Source organism: Ips typographus, linkage group LG2 (assembly GCF_016097725.1).
Source record: "Ips typographus isolate SLU linkage group LG2, UJ_Ityp_2.0, whole genome shotgun sequence".
Classification (NCBI taxonomy): Eukaryota; Metazoa; Arthropoda; class Insecta; order Coleoptera; family Curculionidae; genus Ips; species Ips typographus.
The window spans coordinates 14,699,396-14,726,120 of NC_138423.1; the positions used below are offsets into that span (position 1 = coordinate 14,699,396).

Genomic DNA, 26,725 nt, shown 5'->3' on the forward strand with positions numbered 1-26,725 from the left:
AAACTAATGAGATGCAAGCTGGTAATAGATAATAAATTCATAGAGCAGATCATGCAATTTAGATATCTGGACATAAAAGACCTAAGCAACCAAATTAACAAATCAGCCATAATATCAGAATGTCTAAGGGAAACTGTAAGGACTAATCCCTGTATAAGAAAGAAGAAAAGAATCCTACGAGTCGTCGAAATGTCAGTGCTGAGAAGAATAGCAGGGAAAACAAGAAGAGATCACGTACGAAACACTGACATACCGTACTTACAGGATGTGGTGAGATGGGAAAGGCAGAGGAGAAGAGAATAACCACGTGAAGAGGATGACCGACGATAGACTACCACGCATTGCACTAGAAGGAAAACCAGCAGGACCCAAAAGACCAGCAATGAGATGGAGAGACAGCTGGAAGTCCACATCTCAGGAAATAATCTAGAGGCACGTTCGGAATCAACAGATCATCTAAATGTACATACGTGGGCGAAATACTAGGAACAGCAGTCTTCTTAGAATTCCAAAACATAGATTGAACAGATTGGATCGAAATAAAGGATTTACTCCTTAATATAGTTTTAAATCTGCTATAAGAGCAATATTTTTCAATAACATCTTCTACAGCGTACAACAACCACTTGTATATTTATTGTCACGCGGTTTTCATCAACTTGCATGCTACAGATACAAAATAATTATTGTGTTAACGTAGTTAAACAATATCCTGACCTGCCACAACCTATTCAAAGTGTTACAAAAACTTCTTCTGGGTAAACTGTCCTGATCAGAAGGCTATTTGAAGAGTTTATAACTGTATAAATCGTGAAAGATTTTTTTAATTTTGAATTTCATGTTAATTAAGAGATGGTACTTTTGGTATGGCAATTGCTTTATCATCAACGCAATGCTGCAAACAAAACAAACTACAATAATTAAGGCACTTTGTGTAATATTCAGTTTTCAGAGTTAGACCAGAAAAAATAAAAATATAAACATTTTTCAATACTTTTAAGGTTAACATACTCATCATAAGCACTTACCTGGGGGGTAAAAGGTTTGGCGGCCAAATTATGTCCAGTACCAATAGCGCCGATATTTTCACCTTTGGAGGCGGTTAACGAAGTCTGGGTAACTGGGCTAACGTTGTTGATCGATGGGGATGGTTTCGAGTACGTTCCCGTCGGTATTACTGACGGTTTCCAAGTCGAACCACCTCTGTAACAACGTCCCAAAATAGGTCCTGATATAATATAAATTTGGGCATTGGACCAAATTATTAAAGTCAAGGCTAAGGTTAGGTATTTGTTATAAGGTTGTTTTTGTTTCTGGGTGCTCAACGTTGGCCTAGATGCCAAAGTGGTACAGGTTGTTGAGGATGTCGTTGTTTAAACTGTTTGTTAGATGGTTGATGTCAAAAGTTAAATTTAGAAAAAAGTGCTTTAAAAACTGTGGTAAGTTACTTCACTAGCATAAGTCGATCCTTATAGGCTATCTTCAACCGTATCCAATAACTAATAAACCTCTTTCTTTTATTGTTGAACCACCTGGTATACATTACTTCATATCTGAAATATGTGATCTATCTGCTGACAACATAGAGTGTGCACACAGAATATTGTTCGATCAACTTGATCTGATAATCAAAATAAAATATCACAGAAAAATACCTTTCATAACATAAACTTAATCACAGCTATCTTCACAAGATTTTATAGATTTCAACCTCCAGAAACTTTTTAAAATTTAATAAAAAAGCAGTGACGTATATTTTTCTCAGACTTAATAAATTTACGAATTCAAAAGAAACTCACAAACTTAGATATTTTTTATACCCTGTATGTTCATAACAAAACATATTATTTAAGAAAATATACTTATTTTCAAATCCAAGACATGTGATCCATTTATATTAAAACACATTGTATAATTTGAAATTCTCTGCATAATTCCGTAAGGAGATTTTAATATAGTTACTAGTGTCAAAAAGCTTTATTAAATAAATAACCCACAGATTTCTTTAAAAGATTTGGATATATTTGGATGGATTTTTAGTTGCTACAAAAAACAATTTTCGGAATATTTCACAGGTTCCAACTGCCCTAGATTTTTTGAACAATTTTTCTACTACATTTTGGATGTTTGGTCTAGTTTTAAGAAAAAGTTAAATCATCTTCATAAAATTTGTACAAACTGCCTCATCCAGGTCAAAATAGGTTATTTGCAAAAGATTTATGCTGGATACTTGCCTATTTTTATAATAAAATTTCGGTGTTTTAGTTTCAAGTATACAAAACGTGTACTGTTAGTTTTCAGTAATTTTTCATAATTCAGAGAATTTCTTATTTCCAAATTCCCAGGTTTTCTTAGAATCTTATTTAATAAATAATCAATATCAAAAGTCCTGGTATTTTACAGCTGGTGAGATATTATTATTTTTTTTTTATATTTAGAAGATATTTTTGACTCAAGTCTCTTTAAAGAGTTTCTCTAAAGTTTGGCTTATGCATGTAAAAATAAATCATTTGCAGAAAATTTATCCATCTCATCTAATGAATTTTAAGTGTTCTGTTACTTTTCTGAGACGTAATAACGTCAACTCTAGAAGGTTTTTCATTCAAAACCAAATTATTATAAAATTCCTCAAGTTGATTGTAGAATTTGTAGTCTGAAAGTGTCCAGGACAGTTTGAGCATAATACAAGAATTTACAAAATTTCAGACTTTCAAGTGTCTTCTTCTGCTGCGTGTCCATTAATGGAGGTTTGCAGTCATATTTGTCCACTCTTCCTTATGCCGTATGCTATGCATTAGTTCTTGAATTGTCCTCAGTCCTGTCCACTGCCTAACGTTGCGGAGCCATGACATCTTTTTCCTGCCGATTCCTCTCTTTCCCTCAATTATCAATTGCAGGAATTGATTCCTCTCGTTGCGTATTACGTGGCCCAGGTATGCTGTTTATCGACGTTTAATGGTGTCTAACAGTTCGCGGTCTTTATTGATTATTCTCAAGACCTCATCGTTGGTTCTTCTTGCAGTCCATAGAATTATCAGTACACGCCTATAGACCCACATCTCGAATGCTTCCAGCTTGTTCATAGTGCTCACCTTCAGTGTCCATCCCTTCATGCCATAAAGCAACACTGCCCAGACATAGCATTTGACAAATCTAATTCTCAAGCCAAGATCAAAATCAGAATTGGTGAGCACTTTTTTGAATTTCATGAACGCACTGCGGGAATTTTCAGTCCGGCATCTGATTTCTGTGTCTGATTCCCAGTTTTCACACAGTCACGTTCCTAGATATTTAAATTTATTTACTCGCTCTAATGGTTGATTCTCATATGTTAGGCTTGAGTCTTGAAATTCTTGTGGCTTTCGAGTAATTATCATGAATTTAGTCTTCTTGGTGTTGATATTGAGCCCATGTTCTTACTGCATTCCCCGACAGTCCCAAGCATATCCCGCAAATCCTCCATGTTATCTGCAATTAGAATTGTGTCGTCCGCATATAACAAATATTGTTTGACCCATACAATTCACCTTAACGCCCACGTTGCGTTCTTCTATGACTTCCTGAAAGATGGCTTCAGAATATAAATTGAAGAGAAGTGGGGAGAGAACACACCCTTGTCTGACCCCTCTACAAATTGGTCTTGCTGCTGTGAGATCGTTACCAACTCTGACCTCAGCCATTTGGTTCCAGTAAAGGCTTTGAATGCAGCGGATGTCTTTTTGGTCTATGTCCAATCTATTTAGGATTTTGATCAGCTTATAATGTTGGACTCCGTCGAACGCCTATTCATCATCGATGAAATACAGCATTATGTCCTTTCTCTGATGGTTGCAGTTCTGAATCAGTACTTGAGTAGCAACTAATGCTTCTCTCGTGCCTAAACCTCGTCTGAATCCAAATTGTGTGGATCCGATGTTTCTTTCGTACTTTATTGATGTTCTGTAGTGGATAATCTTAAGGAATATCTTCAGTGTGTGACTGATGAGGCTGATTAGTTTGTGGTCCTCACATTTTGTTGCATTGTTCTTTTTCGGCAAGGGGACAAAATTCGATGTTAACCATTTGGCGGGATATTCGCCTGTGTTATAGATTCGATTAAATATCGTCTGAAGGACTGTGATACTTTTGTCGTCCAATAGTTTGAGCAACTCTACAGGTATGCGGTCTGGGCCAATCGGCTTTCTATCTTTGGATGTATTGATCGCTCTTATAATTTCCTCTTTTGTGATGGGAGGTCCCGAGAGGTCTTTGTTGTCTACATTTTCAACAGCAGGGGTTTCATCGGCAAAAAGGTTGCTAATATAGTTTTCTAATATGATTTTACGCTGTTGATCATCCTGCGCTAATTCTCCCTGATCGTTTTCTACATTAGAAAATGGACTCTTTCTATATACTCTTGCCGTCTCTTTTATCTTTCTGTGTAGGTTGAAGTCATCGTGTATTTTTTTTAGTTGTTCTAGTGTCTCACGTATTGTTCTCAAGTGTCCTGTTAGATTAATTACAGGGCGTTTTTAAATTTTTTATTTTTAAATAGTAAATGTTTGCCTATCCTATAGATAAGTTTCACACAAACTGTCATAAGTGTTGGCAAGTTGAACCATTCCAAGTTTCTATTTAATATATTATTACTGGCATTTTACTACAATATATCCTATACCAAATTAGGGCTTTTTTTTAAATATATTATACAGGGTGTTTTACGACAAATTTTTGAGGGTTTGCTAGTGCATCAGAAACGAACCCAAGTTGGCTGTATAAACTACGGTCTAAGGTTGTTTCGTTACGGATATACAGGGTGTTCAAGTTCAAACGAAAAAGTAGATTATTTTTAATAACCACACAACTTTTTTAGATATTTGTACGAAACTTCAAAATTGAATCAGGACAAAATTTTTAGCCTAAAATGGGCACGAGAATTTACGGATGCTATTTTGACGTTAAGAATGGTCACGTGATCTTGAATTTTGTATTTGATGCCAGAAAATAGCCACGTTCCATGCAAGATAACGTTTTAATCATAAAAATAATCACGTGATCTTTGAAATTTGAATTAGATTATTGTAAACACGTCACATGGCATTTATAGGAAAACGTTTTATTTTTTTTAAATGATCACGTGATCTTTAAAACGCAATTTTTTTTAATATTAAAAGTAGTCACGTGATTTTTAAAATTAAATTTGTCGATTGAAAAGTGTCACGGGACCTTTTCGATCTTAAAAAGTAGGCACGTGATCTTTAGAATATCATGCTAAACATTTGCTACGTTTTTTCGTTTTCAAGTAAAATAAAAATTATGTAAAATTATCAATACAATTATTAATAAATCTTCGACTTTTGTCACTATTCAATTTTCAAATTTTGATTTATTCAATTGTAACGATACTGCTTATCGAATGAAGAATATAATTTTTGAAAGAACTAAAAAAAATAAAAATTGAATAGTTTACAGATTCTTTGGGTGCAATTTCAAAATTTTTTATTTTTTACTTGAAAACTGAAAAGTGAACCGAAGGGTTATTAACTATAGCTTTCTATTCTAAATTGCATGAGAAACTCAGAACTGATTTGCATTTTATGCAAAAACAGGGGCGTAAATATTTTTTTGCAAAAATATTAAATAACTTGTTGGATTGGATGGCAGTGGCAAAATTGATTTTTACCACGTTCTAAGTTTTATGAAAATATCTGCAATCGTTTTGAAGAAATAAATTAATTTTAACTTTTTTTCCCTACTTTAACACCCTGTATCTTAATGACGAAACATCTTTGTACCATGTAGCGAACTAGAGTTATTTTTTTATGTTCAATTAAACGCTAAAACATGACCTGGCCTGGCCTGCTGATATAGTAAGGCCTTTTGTCCACTTTTAATTCATAATTTCGTAATTTTACACAATTTTATATGTCAATAGTAATTTACTGATTATAGAAAAGTTGACCAATTACCTTTGAATAACCATATCAAAATTCGATCCAGATCTGACAATCACATCTTGTGCTTCTTTGTGGAGTAAATTGTAAACGTCCACGTTATTAATCCTAATAACAGCATCGCCAGCTATAAGTCCTGCCCTTTCTGCTGGGGATCCTCCATTTACCTAAAAAAAATTCATGAGTTAAAAACCAACAAATCAGTGAAAGAAATGGTTGCCTTAATAGAGGATTCAATAATAATTACTACATTTTTTACTGTCTTTTCTTAACATCCTCCATATTTTTTGCTATATACCTATATGTTTACATTAATCATCAATCTTCTTTATGAAAGAGTTTACTTCTTCATTGTAACCAAATTTGTTATTATAACATTTCTAATGTTAAAGAAGAATTCACAATAATGGTCAGTAGAAATATCAAATCAACGTGATGATGAAAAATTAATAACACTTAAAATAGTTAACATGACAGACTTAATGTCACTTGGCAGTTGTTCATGACTGCACAATATGATGACTCAATTTCCTTTTTGGCAATAAAAACTAGCCAAAAACATAGCAATACTCTACACTTCCAAATGTAAAGTTGCTTTGTTGACTCATATGCATGATTGTGTATACAGTGCGTTTTTTTTTAACGCGCAACATAGGATTTCACGTGTTAAATTTTTAAGCCCATGTTAGACCATGTTATTTTGGAACTACAAGTATAAAACTTGACGGGTGGCTATTTCGTACCCTGAAGCTTAAGTAAGTTTACCAATTCGGCCTAAAAAGTGTTAAAAAACGTGCAAAAAATCATCTTTTTTCGAAAAGGTTTTATCGTTTCATACTCCCTGTATGCATTGTTGTTCTTTGTTGTTTTTGATACTGGCACGGCAGGTAGCAGGTAAAATTTGGCGTAGAAAGTAAAACAGGGTGATCATTAACTTTATATCAAGAAAGTTAAGAACAAAAGAAGTATTTTTATAAGTGAATTGTTCAAATTGACCTCCGTTTGAAGCCAAACCGTATATTCCAAACAATCATAAAATTCCCTTTTGACGTTCAAAAGATGTCGGGTCGTGATGCAGTCAAAATAAGTCACTTTACCTGCTACCTGCCCTGCCAGTATCAAAAACAACAAGGAACAACAATGCATACAAGGAGTATGAAAGGATAAAATCTTTTCGAAAAAAAATATTTTTTTTCCAGTTTTAAATCACTTTTTAGACCAAATTGGTAGATTTACTTAAGCTTCAGGGTACTAAAGACACACCCGTCAAGTTTTATACTTGTAGTTCCAAAATAACATGGTCTAACATGGGCTTAAAAATTTAACACGTAAAAGCCTATGTTGCGCGTTAAAAAAAACGCACTGTATACAGGGTCTCCCAATGAGCGATTCACTCGAAAACTAAATTATGTAGTTAAAAATGCACTTATGAAACTGTCCAGTCCCAGTGGCGTACATACAGAAAGATGGTTTTAATTTTTCCGCCTTATTTTCTACTTCAATGGATATTTTTCAAAAGTCACAGTTCCTTTACTTTTCTTGTTCAATTTCAAAAAATAAGTATTTGTTATAAAATTCTGATATGAAACTTCGTTTACAAGCTAATTCAGTTATGACGTTCAAAAACTCAAAACCAACCCAACCCAACTTAAAAACTTGACTTAAGAAGCTTAAAAAATGTCTTTGTAGCAAGCTTTCATACTTTCCACACAAATTGAAAGACTTAAAATTGACTTGGAAACTGTAAAAATTGACTTGAGAGGCTTAAAATCTGTCTTTGTAGTCAGTCGTCATAAATTTCAGATAAGTTGAAAAACTTTAGTATTGAAAATTGAGTTGTGGACATGAAAAACTACTTAAAACTTTTGACTAAAAATTCACACATTTAAGCCTTGAAAATTGACTTGGGCACCAAGAAATGACTCTTAGCAATGAAAATTGACTTGAAGGCTACTTTTTCAAGTTTTTTTACTTTGTTTTTGTTTTTTTACTAAGTATTTTTAGAGCTTTAAGATCGAGTTTCAGGCACTCGACAATGAATTGCAGTCTGAAAAAACGAATTTTAAAACTATTCCTAGTAGTAAATAACAAGTTTTTAGACTATTCACTACGGATTTGGACTCTCACAAATCTTTTTTAATATTAGCAATGGCATTTTTATACTTCCATGCCATAATAAAGTTCAGAAAGCATTTTCACAACTTTTTTGAAATACCTGCGAAAAAATGGAAAGCAACCCAATTCTAGATGATTACTCGTAGGAATTTGTTCTAAAAATCTGCTTGCAATAATTTGTTACTTATTCGGTACAGTCCTCTAAAACAAAATCAGTAATTAAAGCACGTTCTGTAACCGTTAACGTTCAAATTAATATGTCAATGCTAGTTTGAATACTCTGGGTCGATTAGGCGGATTCCAAGTTTGGTGAAAACCGTCAGCCCCGTTTCGGAGATATCGCCTTAAAAGTCCCACTAATAGTGTTGTTTTTGAAAATGAAACGTCCTTTGAGACGATAAACCGCTTTTAGTGGGCTATAAAATTTACGGTCAAAGTTAAGGTCGACAGTCGACAGTTTCAATTCCCTTATCTGGTTATTGTTTGTGCAAAACATCTGCTCGAAGTATGAAGTTTGCACCTTGTTGGTATTTTTACAGTTAAATGTAATTAATATTATTGTTAATTGGATAGTGGCATTGTTTACTAAACAATGAAGATTTAATTTTGGTAACGTATTTTGTTCAAATATAATAGATGTTTGACAATCAATTGTTGTATCTTTCAACAATCCGGAAATATGGAAAAAAGTAAAAACGTTACCAGAAAACTTTGTTGGTAAAAGTAAAAGTTCAGTACCAAACCTTATACAAATTAGGACAAGTAATAACTGTCCTAAACATTTTGTGTGGCAACATTATCCATTAAAAAAGCATCATGTAGAGATATCATAATTATAATTTAGCTGCTTCCCTGACCAATTTTAATTTGCCAGTAATTAATTATATGTTTTAGCGGAATCTTCTTGATGTCTGCAGAAATTAGTAAAAAAATAGATGTTTCAGTTTGAATAAATAAAGTTGATGGTCCTAACTTATTTTCTAGCACCATAATATGCACCCCATCACTTTTTGCTTTCTAACACCTTAAGGAGTCTCCTAAAAGCAAAAAGACATTTATACAAACTTGTAGTGGATGAAATTTCCTACAACCGTCCATATTTACATTTTTTCGTAGCTCCTCAAATAACGAAGCTACGATCAGGCAAAATGAAGTTTGTTTTGATCAAACGGTGTTAAAGTTTGAACTACCAGAAAAACAGTTGGGAAGGACAGTCAGGGACAAAATCGCGTGTCAAACCCACTCGGAGTGAGAAAATGACAGTTTTAAGCACATTTTTGGAATCCTTATGAAATTTCCTATCTAATAACGTGGAAAAACACTATCAAATTCAGTACAGCCAGGGAGAAAAACGGTGTCAAAGTTTAAACTATTATAAAGACAGTTTTAAAGGACAGTCAAGGACAAATTATTTGTCAAACCCACTTGGCATGATAAAATGACAGTTTGAAGCAAATTTTTGGAATTCTAATTAAATTTCCTATCCAATAACCTGGAAAAACATTATAAAACTTAGTACAGTCAGGGAGACAAGCGATGTCATAGTTTAAACTTCCAGAGAAACAGTTTTAAAAGAGAGTCAGGAACAAATTATTTGTCAAACCCACTTGGAATGATAAAATGACAGTTTAAAGCAAATTTTTGGAATCCTCATTAAATTTCCTATCTAATAACCTGGAAAAATCTTAAAAAATTTGGAATCAAATTTTTTGTCAAACCTATTTGGAATGATAAAATGACAATTTTAAGCAAATTTTTGGAATTATAATTAAATTTCCTATCTAATTACCTGTAAAAACACTATAAAATTCAGTACAGACAGAGAGAAAAGTGGTGTCAAAGTTTAAACTGCTAGAAAGACAGTTTTAAAGGACAGTCATGGACAAATTATTTCTCAAACTCACTTGGAATGATAAAATGACAGTTTTAAGCACATTTTTGGAAAACCCATTAAATTTCCTATCTAATAACCTGGAGAAATCTTAAAAAATTTGGTATAGTCAGGGAGAAAAGCGGTGTCAAAGTTTAAACTATCAGAAAGACAGTTTTAAAGGACAATCAGGGACAAATTATTTGTCAAAGCCACTTGGAATGATATAATGACAGTTTTAAGCACATTTTTGGAATTCTAATTAAATTTCCTATTCAATAACCTGGAAACATAATACAAAATTTAGTACACTCAGGCAGAAAAGCTGTGTCATAGTTTAAACTGTCAGAAAAACAGTTTTAAAAGACAATCAGGGACAAATTATTTGTCAAACCCACTTGAAATGATAAAATGACAGTTTTAAGAACATTTTTGGAATCCTCATTAAATTTCCTATCTAATAACCTGAAAAAATCTTATAAAATTCGGTATAGTCAGGGAGAAAAGCGGTGTCAAAGTTTAAACTGCCAGAAAGACAGTTTTAAATGACAGTCAAAGACAAATTATTTGTCAAACCCACTTGGAATGATAAAATCACAGTTTTAAGCACATTTTTGTAATCCTTATGAAATTTCCTATCCAATAACCTGTAAACACAATATAAAATTTAATACACTCAAGGAGAAAAGCGGTGTCATAGTTTAAACTGTCAGAAAGACAGTTTTAAACGACAATCAGGGACAAATTATTTGTCAAACTCACTTGGAATGATAAAATGACTGTTTTGAGCACATTTTTGGAACCCTCATTAAATTTCCTATCCAATAACCTGGAAAAATATTATAAAATTCAGTACAGTCAGGGAGAAAGCAGTGTCAAAGTTTAAACTGTCAGAAAGACAGTTTTAAAGGACAGTCAGGGACAAATTATTTGTCAAACCCACTTGGAATGATAAAACTACAGTTTTAACCACATTTTTGGAATTTCTTTTGACTACGTTATTTTTACGAATAAGTCATTTTTTGACTACGCTCTGCTCAGTCCACCATGTCACTTTTTGCCTTGTAACTCCTTAAAAAGGCCCTTAAGGGCAAAAATGCTTTAATACAATCTTGTAGAGAATGAAATTTCCTACAACTTTCCTGTATTACTTTTTTTGTAGCTCCACAGATAACAAAGCTACTGAAAATATTAATATTCATGTATCAAACATTCTGTAGTTTACATATTCTACATCTATAAAGTTATGTGTAATACAGGAGCGTAAAATAGACCAAAATGACATCTTATTTGTTGCTAAAGAAATTAAGAAACTAGGCACTTATTCAAAATAATACCTAACCGTACCTACTTTAAGTAACATCTGATTTTGAAGTAAAAACTTAAAAATCAGAAAATTTCACATTTTGGTCCAAGAAGTTTATGAATATAAGTCATTGATTTCAAACTTTTGGTGTAACCCTGTTTAACACTTTTTTGTTGTACTCAATTAGTACTCTTTGTACTTTGAGACAGAATACAAAGTAAATATTTTGATTTATTTTAAAGCAAATCTAAAGCTAAAATAATTAAGTTTAACTAATAAAATTTCTTTTGACATACCTTCTAATAACCTCGAATTATGGTAGCAAAACGTTTTTGGACCTATGCATTATTGTCTACTAATTTTGTTAACCACCCAGTTGGTGTATTGCCTTTTTCGTTAGTTTAGTTCGTTCAATTTAACATTTAAAATTATCAGATGATAGGGTTATCAAGTAAAAATCCTCTGTTGCCCCTGATTTCATTTATAAATATGGCAACGTTAAAATCTTTGTCATTATACATATACCCCCGTCACTTGACTTTTGATTACCGTGTATATCAAAATTTTTGTTATAAGGAAATTGCAGTATTGAACTTCCTAACCGTAAGTGTTTATTTATCAAGTAATTAGTATGCAATATTGTGTTCAAGGTTTCATTTAAAATATGATAATGGATAGTGCGACCTAATTCTACTTACTATCGCAAAAACTTATTTAACACATAGTATTTTACAACAAAAATTATAATAGGAAATATTTTTAAATTACGCAATGATGGGACAAAAATGCACTTTGAACTTCCAAGAACCTGCTTTAAGGTCGTAATAAAAACTCGTTCGTTTGCAAAATGTATTAAGTGATATTTTCTTGTGAATATATCGCTATAAATAATTGTAATTTCTTAGCAATTACGAGTGCAATTAGATTGTTAAATTGTCTTGCACTGCTAGTTTCGACTCTGAACTTTTACGGTCTGGCGCTTTTTCCCTCGCATTATTAACTTAAAGGAAGAACGTAACGCTTTTTGTGGATGGTATGCATTTTTTCTAGATTTCCTGCTAAATTATTTGATATTCAAATTAACCCATTACTTACGGTTAAAATATAACGCTTAAAACATTCCCAACAGATCAATGTCGTTGCTCAAACCTTTTATAGTTTGATGATCATTCCATGACCCAAATCAAGGCGAGTTATTGAGATTTCTTTACATGATGCCAATTGAAGTTTTATATTTTATCAAATGTTTTAAGATGATCTACAAGTTGTGGCAGTTTATGAAATCGACTAATCTGAGAATGCTGTTCAATTGTTTTACTAATATGTTATAGCTCGATGAGTTATTTCAAACTATTAAGACAGTTGGAAAGAATTTTACTGCTAATTTTAGATTTCTGCTAATTATTCAAAAACACTTAATTTAATGTTTTTTTTAGTGATGGGTAAATTACCAGTAAAGAAAATATTTAACTTTACCAGGAAAATTTGATCGGTAAATTTCCAGTAAATTATTGGTAAATTACAAATACTGTTTTTCTGGCAGTTCAAATTTCAACACCGCTTTTCTCCGTGACTGTACCAAATCTTGTAGTGTTTTGTTAGGCTTTTGGATAGAAAATTTAATGAGGATTCCAAAAAATGTGCTTAAAACTGTTATTTTTTCACTCCAAGTCGGTTTTAGAGGCGATTTTGTCCCTGACAGTCCTTTCAAACTGTTTTTCTGGCAGTTCAAACTTTGACACCACTTTTCTCCCTGATTGTACCAAATCTACAGTGTTTTTTTTTCAGTTTTTTGGTTAGAAAATTTAATGAGATTCCAAAAATGTACTCAAAACTGTTATTTTTCTACTTCAAGTGGGTTTTACAGGCGATTTTGTCTCTGACAGTCCTTTCAAACTGTTTTTCTGACAGTTCAAACTTTGACACCACTTTTCTCCCTGATTGTACCAAATCCTATAGTGTTTTTTTTTCAGTTTTTTGGATAGAAAATTTAATGAAGATTCCAAAAATGTTCTTAAAACTGTTATTTTTTTACTCCAAGTGGGTTTTACAGGAGATTTTGTCCCTAACGGTCCTTTCAAACTCTGTTTCTAGCAGTGCAAATTTTGACACCACTTTTCTCCTGGATTGTACCAAATCTTGTAGTGGTTTTTTCAGGTTATTGGATAGGAAATTTCATGAAGATTCCAAAAATGTGCTCAAACTGTTATTTTTTTACTCCAAGTGGATTTTACAGGCGATTTGGTCCCTGGCGGTCCTTTTAAACTGTGTTTCTTGCAGTTCAAATTATGACACCACTTTTCTCCCGGATTGTACCAAATCTTGTAATGTCTTTTTCAGGTTGTTGGATAGGAAATTTAATGAAGATTCCAAAAATGTGCTTAAAACTGTTATTTTTCACTCCAAGTGGGTTTTACAGGCGATTGTTTCCCTGACGGTCCTTCCAAACTGTCTTTATAGCAGTACAAATTTTGACATCACTTTTCTCCCGGATTGTACCAAATCTTATAGTGTTTTTTTCAGGTTTTTGGATAGAAAATTTAATGAGAATTCCGAAAATGTGCTTAAAACTGTTATTTTTATACTCCAAGTGGGTTTTACAGGCGATTGTTTTCCTGACGGTCCTTTCAAACTGTTTTTTCTGGCAGTTCAAACTTTGACACCACTTTTCTCCCTGACTGTACCAAATCTTGTAGTGTTTTTTTCAGGTTATTAGATAGGACATTTAAAGAGGATTCCGAAAATGTGCTTAAAGCTGTTATTTTTTCACTCCAAGTTGGTTTTACAGGAGATTTTGTCCCTGACGGTCCTTTCAAACTGTGTTTCAGCAGTACAAATTTTGACACCACTTTTTTCCCGGATTGTACCGAATCTTGTGGTGTTTTTTTTCACGTTATTAGATAGGAAATTTAATGAGGATTCCAAAAATGTGCTCAAAACTGTTATTTTTTCACTCCAAGTCTGTTTTACAGGCGATTGTTTCCCTGACGGTCCTTTCAAACTGTGTTTCTGGCAGTTCAAACTTTGACACCACTTTTCTCCCTAATTGTACCAAATCTTATAGTGTTTTTTTTCAGATTATTATATAGAAAATTTAATGAGGATTCCAAAAATGTGCTTAAAACTGTTATTTTTTCACTCCAAGTGGGTTTTACAGGCGATTTTGTCGCTGACGGTCCTTCCAAACTGTCTTTCTAGCAGTACAAATTTTGACACCACTTTTCTCCCGGATTGTATCAAATCTTGTAATCAATAATAATAGTCAATATCATTGACTGATTAATTTAAGGTAACTGATAATTCTCTTCTCACTTTATTTAGTGAAGGAGTACATAAATCTGTAATTTTCAGGGCTTTTTTGTTGTTCTTTATTTTTGGCACTTATTTCCAATTACATTCTTCTTTTTTGCTCACTTGTAGCGTTAACTTGCTCCACTTACGTCTCAGACTAATTAATACTCTTTCGTTTTAGTAACTTTTCTTTCCTAGATTGTCTTTATGTTAATCCTAATTCCAATTATTCTAGATTTTTTACTTGTGTTTTTTTTCATCCCTGGATACTATAAATATTTTTTTTCTTCAGTTTATTTCATAACAGTTTTATGACCTTTTGCATATTTTAGCAACTAGTTTCTTCAATAACGACGATCCATATTTGCTGTTCTGTACAATCTGATCGGTTTACAACACTTTCTACATTTATCGGTCATAAACACATGCCGCGAAAAATACATATCAGTTATCAGGCAAAACAAAGAACCCAAATCACACATTTTTTTTATCTCAAGATTAAGTGAATAATTTATTGTTAGGCCTTATTCACTATTTGCTTAAAAACGTATAGTTGGTCCAATCAAATTGCCTGTAGATATTTGTTAACAAACATTCCGGCAACACAATTTAAAACGTGATGTAGTTAAAGGATGAAAATAGCCATAACCTGGTAGTTCCAGCAATTTATTTATGTCACGTTAAAAAGTAAATTACCGAAAAGTTTCTATAGTACTAAAAATGTGTTCGAAATTATATAACTAATATGCTATTAGATATAGGAAGTGCAGTGTGCCAAAAAGTCGTTTTATGTAATCAATACTGTTTAAGATTTTTAGATTTCTTTAGAATACATAGGTAAATATTTTTCCCAGAAATACCCACTTCCGTGTAGGAAAATCACACTAATTACGAGAAAATACTCTTCAATACATACACAATTACCCAATTAAAATTTCCTAGTTCAGTAATTTTGTGTTTTTCGTCCTTGTGGAAAACTAAAACATCACAATATAGTTATTTTCATAACAAGGAATAAAAATGTTTTCTACGTGTCTGAGTCACGGTAGTAAAACGGTTATTTTCCTAACAAGTGTGATAAGCGATTTTTCCATATGCGTGCCAAAAAGTATCACATTGTGCACGTGAGTTGATTTTCAACGCCTTGTATCCCTAAAATACCTAAGCCGAATTCAATGATTGAAAAAAAGGTTTGTTTCCCATAAAATCAGGAACAAAAATTTGATTTTTATTATGTTAGTATATTATTCAACGAGCATGTAATGATAGCTATTACTCACGAAGATGAAGTTTGCAACACGAGCCAAACGCGAGTGTTGTAAATTATCGAGTGAGTAATAGTCATTACATGACAGCTATAGCAAGAATCAATGTAAATTAAGTCAACAATGGTTTTGTTACTTTTTGATTATGTTCGTTGATTTGTACCTTTGTGACATTGAATTTGACAGTTTCCAGGTTTAGGACAGAACTGTCAAAATATCACTCATTAAGGTATACAATACGTTTGGTACTGTTTACACTGATTTTACTAGATTTTAAAAGTGTTTTGTGGTTTTACAGCTTTATGAAGAGGATTTTGATGGTTATCATATATAAAAATAGACTAAAATTAAGACAGAAACACACAACCAAATGTTATAAATGCCAAAAATAGGATGAAGGTGAAAAAATGCATTCAACTAAAGTCAAACTGATTTCGCTAATTTTCAAAGATGTTTCTTGGTTTTGTACCTAAATGGGATTGAATTTGACAGTTTCCAGGTTTAGTAAAGAACTGTAACTGACAGCCAAATGTCATAATTGTCAAAATATCACTCGAAAAGCTATAAAATACGTTTGGCACAGTTTATATTGATTTTACTGCATTTTACGAGTGTGTTGTGGTTTTAAGGCTTTTTGATGGTTGTCATATTTAAAAATAGACTAAAATTAAGTCAAAAACACACAACCAATTAATATAAATGCCAAAAATGCATTGATAAAGGTATAAAATGCATTCAACTAAAGTCAAACTTATTTCGCTAATTTAGAATAATGTTTCTTTTATTTATACTTCTATGGGAATGAATTTGACAGTTTTCAGGTTTAGAACAGAAGAAAAGACAGAGTTGTAACTGACGGTCAAATGTCATAACTGTCAAAATTCCACTCATAAAACTATAGAATGCGGTTTGGTACTGTTTATACTGATTTTCCTGGATTTTAAGAGTGTGATGTTGTTTTAGATCTTTATGGAGAGGATTTATTTTTAAATATGACAATCATCAAAATCCTCTCCATAAAGCTGTAAAACAACATCTATTTTTAAATATGACAATCATCAAGACTAAAATTAAGTCAAAAACACACAACCAATTGATATAAATGCCAAAAATGCACTGATGAAGGTATAAAATGCATTCAACCAAAGTCAAACTGATATCGCTAATTTTCAAGATGTTTCTTGGTTTTGTCCCTCAATGAGATTGAATTTGACAGTTTCTAGGTTTAGTTAAGAACTTTAACTAACAGCCAAATGTCATAATTGTCAAAATATCCCCCATAAAGCTATAAAATACGTTTGGCAGTGTTTATACTGAATTTTAAGAGTGTGTTGTGGTTTTAAGGCTTTTTTATTGTTTGTTATATTTAAAAATAGACTAAAATTAAGTCAGAAACACACAACCAATTGATATAAATGCCAAAAATGCACTGATGAAGATATAAAATACATTCAACTAAAGTCAAACTTGTTTCGCTAATTTAGAAAGATGTTTCTTTTATTTATACCTCTATGGGATTGAATTTGACAGTTTTCAGGTGTAGAACAGAACAAAATATAGAGCTGTAACTGACAAACAAATGTTATAACTGTCAAAAATCCACTCATAAAGCTATAGAATACGTTTGGTACTGTTTATACTGATTTTCCTGGATTTTAAGAGTGTGATGTTGTTTTACAGCTTTATGGAGAGGATTTATTTGTAAATATGACAATCATCAAGACTAAAATTAAGTCAAAAACACACAACTAATTGATATAAATGCCAAAAATTCACTGATGAAGGTATAAAATGCATTCAACCAAAGTCAAACTGATTTCGCTAATTTTCAAAAGGTTTCTTGGTTTTGTACCTCAATGGGATGGAATTTGACAGTTTCCAGGTTTAGTAAAGAACTGTAACTAACAGCCAAATGTCATAATTGTCAAAATATCACTCATAAAGCTATAAAATACGTTTGGCACTGTTTATATTGATTTTACTGGATTTTACGAGTGTGTTGTGGTTTTACGGCTTTTTGATTGTTATCATATTTAAAAATAGACTAAAATTAAGTCAGAAACACACAACCAATTGATATAAAAGCAAAAAATGCACTGATAAAGGTATAAAATGCATTCAACCAAAGTAAAACTGATTTCGCTAATTTTCAAGGATTATTCATTGTTTTGTACCTCTATGAGATTGAATTTGACAGGTCCAAATATTAAAAACTCACCAATTACGTCACAAGACATCATCCAAGCCCATCAATTAGAACATATTAACCCAGCTAGTAAATGTAGCGTTTGTGTACACCCTGTATAACTATGAAAAACTCATTTTTAATCAAATAATTATTCGACCTTGATTCTATACAAAATACCCTATCAGAGCATCTTTTTTAAATTTTGCTGTGGCAATTTCGAATATACAGGGTGGTGAAAATTACCAAAATATTTGCTGTCTCGTAAACACTTTAAACTACACCCAGTATTTAATAATGCCGGTCTTATCGTACGCTTAGTCATAGAGAAATTCACTTTAGTAATGTATGAGTCAAAACCAGCAAATATCTATGTTTTACTCAATACTGTTTAACTTTTAGATTTGAAAATAAGTAGGACGTTGTTTTCGTAACGTTACATCCGCATTATCTCAGTTCCAGCCAGAAAAATCTATTTAGAGAAAAATTGGTTTTACAATGCAAAGTAACGAGTTGAAAAACACTGCGTTTGCCAAAGTCAATTTTACGTTGACAGAAATTGGAAGTTGATTACTGATGTCACTTAAAACATGGAAGTTGATCGTTCAAGCTTGAAAACTCTTCAGAAACTTTACGTAGATTTCAAACAGATTGGAGTCTATTCAGCTGCTGAATATCTGGATCGGATTGATTTTAACTTGACTCCTAAACAAGTGTCAATTTTCTTGCAACTCGCCAAACATCAGGTTTTCTTGAGTGACCTAGTGACCGACTTCCTGAACTACTTGAATCCAGTAGACAAGCCGACTGCCGAAGTAATAATATTTCTGGTCTTGTTTCTGCTTAACGACGACAATCTTGACACTATTCTGGAATGTTTCATTCAAATGAACTGTTTTTACGTCTGCGACTTGCTTGGGGCCCTGGCCGACGCCAGCAGACATTTGAAACTGTGCCAAACGGCCTGCAGGCATTTCGCCGACGATTATGTTCTGGAACAAATTATGGACCCGTTTTTAAACAAAATGCCCACCATTATCCAGTTGGGAAGAAAATTCTTAGAGTACTACGAAATCAAGCAAGCCCCATCAACCAAACCGAAACCGTTTTCCTTTCTAGAAAAACACTATAGAAGAAATCTAGTTCCACCAAGTAACACACCAGCTATCCGGAGACGGTTCAAGGCAACTAAAGTACCTAAAACCACTTACGAAACTGATAAGCAGTTTGAAAGAAAAATGTCCAAACTAAAGGAAGACAATCATCGTAGAGCCCAACAGTTGATTTTACACTCTCAAATATCTGATAGGCTAACAAAGTGCAAACTTCCACCGCAAACTATAAAGAAACTTCCAGAAGTCGTCAAACCTAAACCACCTCCAGTATTTAAGCCAGTACAAGTACGTGGCAATTTAACTACCACCCTCCGAGAAGCATCCAGACTAGTAAAAATCCACAAAGACGAAGTGAAAAAAATTGATGACCTACTTCAAGGAGGATGTAACACAGAAGACATTGAACTTTTAGAAGAACAGTTAAGAAAAGAATCCGAGCAAAAGCAGCTGGAAGTCATAGAAGCAAACCACCTGAAAGGACTACTAAGCCATGAAGAAGCTGCTATAGCAAAACGCAGGTTAATCGACAATGCCAAGACAAAAATGGAAAAGTTTAAGGAAGAAAAAGTGGAGTGGCTGCAAGCATTAAACCAATGGAAGGAAGAAGAGGAACTGAAAATCCGCACTTTAGTAGAAAAGTCACAAACAATCAAACAGAACGCAAAGTTAAGTGAACAGAAAATGATCGAAAAGAAGCAAGAACTAGTAAAAGCGTTACAGCAAGAAACTCGACAGTTATTAGAACAGGCTTTGGCAGAAAGAAACCGAGAATTGTCAGAAAAAATTGATTTAATACAGGAAATCAAAGCGTTACATCGTGTCCGGTGCAACTTGAAGGAATTTGATCCCACTGAAACCCCCAACTTGGGATTACTATGCGAAATGTCAATAGCAGAACTGCGTGAAAAATTGGCCATAACCAGAATGGAGGCACAAAAAGAGTTGGAAGAGAAGAAGCAAAACATACTGAAGAGGAAGAAAGATCACAAAACTATGATTGACAATGTGGAAAGGATGATTTTGGAGCACAGAAAAGTAGTTAGAGCTGTCCCAAAGAAGAACCGACCAGAGGTTGTGGATAGTCCACAATTGGTGGAGTTACGCAGGAAACTGGAAGAAAAAAGGAGATTGCGAGAAGAAATGTGTTAACTGATTATATTAATTAACAATTTAAGATTTCAATGGAAAAAATCAATCAAAAGTCTAATCAACTGTATTGTAGTTTGAATTTGGCTTTGGCCTGATAATCATAATTAAATATGTCTCTGGTCTGGAATGACTCATATTAAGTAACTTAAGATGAATAGAATAAAAAGAAAAATTAGAATATACAATTGTAAAAGTTACTTAAGAAACTGTTTTGCTGATTTTATTCTGTTATTTATTTACTTTATAATGTTTGTGTTTTGGAAGTTGCATCAAATTCTGGAAATTTTGTAATTTTTGAGGTTTCAGCGACACTTTTTGAGGATCCGTGACACAATTAAATCTATACAAAGTGTACAAAAAAACAAAAAAGAAAAACAGCTAAATTCTGCCAGTAATGACCGCGTTTACCTCCTTTTCGGTATCTGAAACCGAAAAGTCATTTAGGTGCAAAAAAGCATTCTAAACGTTCGATTACATGCGAAATTTCCGGAACTCTAACCATTTTTAAAATATTCCAGTTTTTATTTTTTTTAATAGTTGCATCAACATTTTTGAAAATTTCGTATTTCTTTAATTTTTGGGGTTTCAGCGACGGTAAAAAATTTAAAATTTTTGTCTGAAACTGCTTTTTCACCTCGTAACACGATTTGCTAAGCAATTTATGATTGAATATATACAGGTTGTTCAAAATACAAAAAGTAAAACGCTCTGCTAGTTATAACCGCGTTTACTCCGTTCTAAATAGATGTGAACCTAGTCCACTGGGGGCAGAACGTTATTCAAAATATTTTTGGCCTCTTGACAAATTTCCGTAGCTCTAACCGTTTTCGAAATATTTGACATTTTTACTTTTATTGAAAATTGCTTTTTTAAAATTTTGAATGTCCGCGTTTAAATAAATTTTCAAGTTTTTAGGTCGATTTTTATGGTTTATAAGTTAAATTTTAAAGAAGAAAGAAAATGAAGAAGGAAATTAGCTTTTTTGAAGCCAATATAATTTTGAAATTTTTAGTTTGTATTTTCATGGTTTAGTTAAATTCAAAAAGTTTTTAAGTACATTTTAACATTTTCAAGTCAATTTATGTTTTTAAAGCAGTCTTGTGGAAGATGGAATTATATACAACTTTCTGCTCCTACACTTTTTCGAGATTTTTTCAAATATTCACGAATTTCTTGAGTTTTAAGAGCTCTTTTGAGTTTTAAGAGCACTTTTTTGTGCTTTAGTGCCATTTTGTTGTAATAAATCCTTTGGTTGACCATTTAGGACAAAAGTGCCCAATACCAATTTCGTAGAGGATAAAATTTCCTACAACTTTTACCTTCTATACTTTTTTGATTTTTTTGCAAATAACGGAGAACCTCCGCTAGTTTTAAGGTTTCAGCGACCGTAAAAAGCTCAAAATGTTCGTCTTGTACTGCTCTTCCACCTCGTGCTAACCGCATTACGATTGAGCATATACAGGATGTTTATCTAGTTCTACATAAAGTTGGTCAACATTTTTGGGTCTTCTGCAAAATTTCGACTCTAACCATTTTTGGGGTTATTATCTCCGCCATTTTTGGGGTTTCAGCGACTATGAAAAGCTCAAAATTACCGTCTTATATTGCTCTTTCACCTCCTGCTAACCGCAAGTAGATTGAACATATTGAACATTCTAAAAAACAAACAAAAAAGCCATTTGTGAAAGCGTTTCCCAGGTTCTAACTGGTAGAGTAAACCTAGTCTACTGGGTACAGAAAACCATTTTGAACATCTTTTAATCGTGCTCGAAATATTCGACTTTTTTTCTGAAAATTTTTGAAAATTCCGTATTTCCGCCATTTTTCTGATTTCAGAGACTGTAAAAATCTCAAAATGTTTGTCTTAAACTGCTCATTCATCTCGTGCTAACCACATTAGGATTAAGCATATACAGGATGTTTAAAAAGCAAACAACTTTGCCAGTTATGACCGCGTTTATCCCCTTCTAAGTAGATGTAGACCCCTAGTCCACTGGGTGCAGAAAGTCATTCAGAACATTTTTGGCTTCTTGACAATTTTCCGTAACTTTAACCATTTTGTAAGTATTTGCCTTTTTTTTCAAAATTGCATTTTTTTTGGGGTTTCAGTAAAAAATTCAAAATGTTTGTCTTGCTCTTTCACCCAAAGAAAGTACTACTTGATTACTTTGTATTGTAGATAAATTCTAGCAATTCTAAAGTTAAATTTACATTTTTTCAAAAACGGTAAGAGATCGACATGCTTCTTCTATTAATATAAAAATATATACAGGATGTTCCGTATATACATATGAAAAAATGATCTGTGACGTTTTTCTGAAATTAGGGCTAGCCAAATAAATGTTGAACACCCTTCACACTAATTAACAATTATTAGCCTAGAAATTTTAAAATACATTTTCAACTCTTGGTAATAATCTTGGTAACCAGACTGGAATTCCACATTCTCTAACCGAATATTAATGGATAACTTTACACTAACCGACATACTGTCGGTAATTTGGCTGGTGTTGGCACTGAAACAGTTGAAACCAACACGAAACCAATATATTTAAACTCAAAGAGTATCAAAAGCTAATCTATAAACGTGATCCACGACATTTAACCGCGAAATGGGTCAACATTAAATTTATACCCGACATAACGCCTATTAGCGTTATTATCCCTTTATTGTGGCTGAAAACTTCAGTTTTCGTAACGATTTTCTTTGGAACGATGCCAGAACGCCAGTTAATATATTTTTAGCATTTTTGCGGATTGTTATTTCGTAAACACGAACACAACAAGTTGTTTGCCGTTGACTGAATGAATTTTTCTGTTATAATTAGATCGTTATTGATAGTGGTAAATTAGGGTTACGTGCAAATTATTGTGCAATGTAAATTAAACGGGATTTTTTTTTAGAATCTGTTTTGCATTGTCATAAATACAGTATTTAAATTTCATTGCTTCTTATTCTAAATGTGCGGCATTTGTGTAAATCTCAGCACTGTTTGTAGTTTGTGATTGGTCAAGAAAAAGCAGCAAGCTGAAAGCTGCTTTTTTTGACCAATCACAAACTATATCTGATACTTCTTTGATGCTCATTTTCTGGATCCCCTCCAAATATAATATGCCATGAATTAAGTTGAAATAGGGCTACGTTCCTTCCTGAATCTCCTATCTAACTAGGGGAATATGCTGAGCGTTAGAAAGACAACACAACAAAGAAGGACAACACAACTACTGAATGACACCAAAATGGGTCCAGGAACCTTATCTACGAACAATATAGGAAAATCATTTAAGATTAGTTGTCTACAATCATACTATCTTAATCCCTAGATCTCTACAGGGTGGTCCAGTTTTAAATGTCAATAATTCATCAATCGATAGCCCATCAAAAAATAAGTTGACATGCTTTATGTCATTTTCCTGAAGAACGCTTTCTAAGGAAGACACAAACCTCCAATGTTATATATTAGCTTGTCTGTGATGTTATTCAAAATTGACAAAAATGTCTACTTGGGTTATTGTGTTTTTTATTTTAAAATGGTTCAAAAGTATTCAAATATGGTCATCTGTGAGGTTTACGAGTTAATTTTTGACACTAAATATTCAATAGTCAAAAAACAGGATTTTTGGAATAATGTTTCCTGGCGTTCAATTTTTTTGACTATAATAGGTTGTGATTATTCAATTCAAACTTTTTCTTTATTCAATTAAACCCTGGCAACAGTCCGATTTCCGGACTAATTTAATTCTAAAAATTAGCGTTCAAGACTAATATGGTAGCATTTAATGCCAAAATTGTTTACTTTCATCAATGAAGAGTCTGAAACATAACTTTTACAATAAAAAATAGTTTAAAATTCGGTTTTTTAGTCTTAAATCACAGTGAAGCGTCTAGAAGTCAATTTAATACTGACAAAGCGTGAAATGGCATGTTTAAGCCTATGGAAAATGTTAAAATAGTTTTTTAAGTCTGCTATGTCAAAAACTTGATGAAGATAACCCTAATAGGTACTTGATTTTCCAAGCTGAAAGCAGTTTTAAAGCTCTAAAAATAGTCCAGAATTCTAAGAAAATAAAAAGCAAAGTAAGAAAACTTGAAAAGTTAGTCTTCAAGTCAATTTTTATGAATCTAATGTCAATATCCTGTATGTAAGACTATTTTCAAGACTAAAATATTGAAATGTATTTTCAAAATATGAAAACTTGCTTTTTCTAATTTTGGCATATAAAGTGACACTTTTCAAAACTGATTAGAGTGACAAAACGTTTTACTTTATGTAACTAGTTACATAAAGTATCACTTTATGTAACTAGTTATGCATTTCCGTAGAAACATATGGGCGACATCCATCATAACATGTCGTTGTCACAGTTTATACAAGGTGCTATGAAAGTGAATATTTGTGTTAAATCACTTTAAAAGATGGTTTTCACAGCTTTTTGGTCCAAATTAGAAAAAATTATGTATGCAACACGTTTCGAAAATGTCTTATTGTGTAACTCATTCCAATTGTAGGACCTCGCTGCGCTCGCCCTACAAACATTCATTCGTTACACAAAATCGAACTTTTCGTAACTGGTTACATAAATAGCTATTAAGTGCAAATTTTAAGCTTTTTATGTCACTTTTCATTGGTACAGAGTCACTTTTTGGTGTCCAAGTCAATGTTCAAGGTTGAAATGTGTGAATTTGTAGTCAAAAATTCTAGATAAAGTAGTTTTTCATGGCTACAAATCAATTTTTAAGCCTCTCAAGTAAATTTTTACAGTTTCCAAGTCAATTTTCAAAACTAAAGTCTTTCAATTTGTCTGAAAACTATGAAAACTATCTACAAAGACGTTTTTTAAGCTTCTTAAGTGAATTTTCACTGTTTTCAAAAAAACTTTTAAGTTGGGTTGGGTTTGTTTTGAACGTAATAACTCAATTATCTCGTAAACATAGTTTCAAATCAGAATTTTTTAAGAGATACTTATTTTGTCAAATTGAACAAATTAAGTAAAAAAATATTTTTGAAAAATATACAGTGACGTAGAGAATAAAGCAGAAACATGAAAACCATCTTTCTGTATTGATAACACTGAATGACATAATGTATGTTAACTTATTTTTTGATGGCCTATCGAATGGTGAATTATTGACATTTAAAACTGGACCACCCTGTATAACAATCAAATCAGTTTAAGTACAAATATATGTGTTTTTTTTTATTAAAACTATTAGTTTATTATTATTTTGCGCCATTATTATCATTCTTATCCTACATCAAATGGGTATTTTATAAAAAATTATGTATTTAGTCGGTTGATTAACATGTTTGTTGGGCTCTCAATCAAACTAGGAAAACCCAAAGGGGATGATACACCCCCCACTCTGCAGGTCTTTATAAAGGTCAAAGACTCCATCATAGTTGATAGGGCTTTGGAAAAATATGTGATTCAAGTCCTCGATTGCTCCGCATTCACAAAATGGGGAATCTGCCATCCCAATTCTAAATTGATGTTCCTTAGTCAGGCAATGTCCTGTTCGCATTCTTATAATGGTTGTGATAATTTTTCTGGTTTTATATTTTATTTTTTGAACCAAGACACTTGGTTTAAGGCATTCTTCTTTCCCACATAATGTATCCCTTTTATTTTAAAATTCGTCCTTTCTCTATCCATCAATTCTTGCTTTGTGTAAGGCAAGATATGTCACATAAGTCCAGGTCTAGTTGTTTAGGAACATTGAGGTTTCTCCTTAAATTTGCCAATTGATCCACTTATTTTGGAATGGCTTGGTATCCAAGTCAAAGAAATCCCAAATCCTGCATCTCTTGCTTCAATTAAAAGTTTTGTTTTTAAAGTGATATGGTCATTTTTAGGGTTTCTGGTATTGTCATGCAATTCTTGTATGGCACTCTTGGAGTAGGCGAGAATTAAGGCTTTCTTTATATTCTTATATGAAAATGTTTAATAATAAATAATACTGTATCTCTTAATGTAAATGTTTTTATTATTTTTCATCCATGTTTCATTTAGTGCTATTATTTGTGGGTTGTATTCCCAAATGAGAGAAAGTAGTGCATGTTTATTACTTACTAGGCTCTGAATATTCCATTGCAAAATTAAAAGTCTTTATGTTCAGTCATTTTTGAATTTTTGTCACATGATTTCCTGGTTTTTCTTCTTTGAGAACATATAGGTATACATTATTTACTATTTAGTTAGAATTCGCTATCTGATCCCATTTGGTCATCCTGTATTTCCTGTCTGTTTATAATAATTGGCATTAATGTTTTGACAATAAGCTGAATTGTGTTATTAGGCATTTCCTTGAAATATTTCATTATGTCCTCTTTTGTAGAGAACATTCTGTTTGGTTGTCGATGATCTGCACTAGGTGACAAAGTCTGTTCGGTTGAGGTTGTATATGTTGTTTGCCTTGTTGTATTAATGGGTTCTTGGGGTTTTCTCTCTATATGGTGGGCTTCTCCCATTGGGGTATAGAAGTGTTTCATTAAGC

At 32.5% G+C, this 26,725-nt stretch overlaps 2 protein-coding genes across 7 annotated transcripts in view; one reads left to right on the forward strand and one right to left on the reverse strand.

Annotated features, from left to right (window-relative positions):
• The window catches only part of Zasp52 (Z band alternatively spliced PDZ-motif protein 52), a 55,669-nt gene that overhangs the window by 23,704 nt on the left and 5,240 nt on the right, over window positions 1-26,725 (reverse strand). For all 6 annotated transcript variants that reach the window (XM_081974094.1, XM_081974092.1, XM_081974095.1 and 3 more), the window contains exons 2-3: window positions 5,949-6,100; window positions 1,029-1,203 (exon numbers count right to left, since the gene is read on the reverse strand). In XM_081974094.1, coding sequence (XP_081830220.1) covers window positions 1,029-1,203; window positions 5,949-6,100 — 327 coding nt within the window. The remainder of the gene's footprint in view (window positions 1-1,028; window positions 1,204-5,948; window positions 6,101-26,725) is intronic.
• On the forward strand, window positions 18,556-20,294 carry LOC145725586 (cilia- and flagella-associated protein 99-like). Its single transcript, XM_081974386.1, has one exon. The coding sequence runs from the start codon at window positions 18,556-18,558 to the stop codon at window positions 20,227-20,229; it is 1,674 nt and encodes a 557-aa protein (XP_081830512.1). The 3' UTR covers window positions 20,230-20,294.

Coding starts and splice junctions, on each gene's coding strand:
- LOC145725586 (XM_081974386.1), top strand. CDS start 18,556: ATGGAAGTTGATCGTTCAAGCTTGAAAACTCTTCAGAAACTTTACGTA.